Source organism: Mastomys coucha, unplaced genomic scaffold (genome assembly GCF_008632895.1).
Source record: "Mastomys coucha isolate ucsf_1 unplaced genomic scaffold, UCSF_Mcou_1 pScaffold9, whole genome shotgun sequence".
Lineage (NCBI taxonomy): Eukaryota > Metazoa > Chordata > Mammalia > Rodentia > Muridae > Mastomys > Mastomys coucha.
The window spans coordinates 37,190,571-37,192,548 of record NW_022196915.1 but is presented as its reverse complement, the minus strand read 5'-3'; the positions used below and the strand labels follow the sequence as shown (position 1 = coordinate 37,192,548).

Sequence of the window (1,978 nt, the reverse complement as noted above, 5' to 3'; positions counted from 1 at the left end):
GTTGAAAAGGAGACTACAAACCTAATTATGTTTTTAGGTTCTATTTGTCATAGTTTTCTTTTTTTGTGGTGGATAAGTCTATAAAAATATAATTGTAGTGAAGGTTGGAAACCTTAAGTGAAGCTTCATGGCTTCAAAACAGCTGTTTTACCTGTATGAGCCTCATTGAGATGTACAAAGTTTAGAACAGAGCAATAATGTCTTTGAGTGACTACCTTAATTTATCCTTGTGATTTTTTTTGTCTGCTAACTACAATAAAGAGATTTAAAGTTTTAAAAAATTGTTCCATTAAGGAGATAGTCCTTATCTTATTTTCTTTGTGCTCAAGAATTAAGTAAAGCAACATTGTGAGTGACAGGCAGGCATAGGGAGGAACTGTAAAGAAGGAGGTCATGTTTATATTGGAGCAGAGTGCTTGAAGAGAGGCAGAACTGTGAGATGTCTAGATCCAATGAGTAGGGCCTGCTGTTACTCCATTTCCTATTTTATCAGGCAACAAAGACAGCTTGAGTCTAGGGCAACAAGGACATGTTTGTCTGCACTTTGAGAATCCAATTCCCAGGCTCCTTAGAGATTCCCAGGCTCCCAGATTCCATCCTAGCTTACTCAGTGTACTAAGAGAGTAGATCTCATTGGAGTCTGCAGTATGTTTCTTCTACCAGAGGAGGGTGGAGATCTTTGTAGAAACTATTTGGGTCTGGGTCCTGGTGTAAGACCTTCAGTCATCCACCAAGATGTAGTGTTAGGCAGGACCTGTCACTCTTTGAGCATCACTCCCAACTGGAGATGAACTGGAAAGAGAATGATGTGCAGGAGGTCCACAATTCATCAGAGGTAGCCAAGAAGATCCATAAGATCAGTCTTAAGACCAGTTGCTTCACAAGTTGCTTTTAAATGACACCTGTGTTCATGAGACATTTGAGGAATGCCATCACAATTTATGAAGATAGAGAAGAAAGAGCTGGTTGGCACCCATACTCAAAGTTTTTGGTGTAGTTTGTGGAGAACTAAATAAGTAACCCAAACTGCTAGCACATTTCATGAACTTAGAATTGTGTCTCACTAAAAACAATGAGGCTTACAAACTCAAGAGGAGGAACATTTAACCAGTAAATTTCTTAGATAGGGAAGGATGAAAAATACATGCAGATGAGAGGGGCTATAAGGTGAAAAACTGTTCAAGTATCAGGGCCTAAAGGCATTTATGCCGTTGAGGATGAACAGAGGGGTGAAGAAGTAAAAGCACAAGATGGTTCTCTTCTTCCTGGCTCCAGACTTGGCAATGGCTTGATACATTTACTGAAAGGCTATAGATTCTATAAGCACTATAGCACAGAGGTTAGTGCTGGGGAATGTTAATGAAGGGCTATTTGGGCCTATTTGTGTCTAGATGGTCAGTGTTTTTCACCATAGCATCTCTAATTACCTAGATCCCCTTTGACTCCTGCCTCAGGAGGACCAAGAAGGAGAAAAGAAAAAGGTTATATCAGTACAGAAACACACTCAATCTAATAAAGGTTGGACTGGTTCTATATGCTTTCAGAATATTCTTGTCTTTCCTTGTAGAAATTATGTTTGACACTCATAAAGACCTTCAGATTTGTTGAAAGCAAGGGAGTTGGGGTTAAACTCATGTCTCTTTTTCCCCTCAGATATTTAGAATTCATGAACAGATCATCAACACATGTAACTGAATTTGTTCTCTTGGGATTCCCTGGTTCCTGGAAGACACAAATTTTCCTCTTTGTGTTGTTTTTGATGTTTTATATCTTGACCTTGTTGGGAAATGGAGCCATTGTCTGTGCAGTAAGATGTGACTCACGTCTACATACCCCCATGTACTTCCTCCTGGGAAATTTTGCCTTCCTTGAAATCTGGTATGTTTCCTCCACCATTCCAAACATACTAACCAACATTCTGTCTAAGACCAAGGCCATCTCATTTTCAGGGTGCTTCCTGCAGTTCTATTTCTTCTTT

General features: G+C 39.5%; 1 protein-coding gene across 1 annotated transcript in view; it reads left to right on the top strand.

Moving 5' to 3' along the window:
* The first annotated feature begins 1,654 nt into the window (after positions 1–1,654).
* Positions 1,655–1,978, top strand: part of LOC116085212 (olfactory receptor 11H4-like) — a 980-nt gene continuing 656 nt past the window's right edge. The window contains exon 1 of the mRNA XM_031362644.1: positions 1,655–1,972. Coding sequence (XP_031218504.1) covers positions 1,667–1,972 — 306 coding nt within the window. The 5' untranslated portion in view covers positions 1,655–1,666. The remainder of the gene's footprint in view (positions 1,973–1,978) is intronic.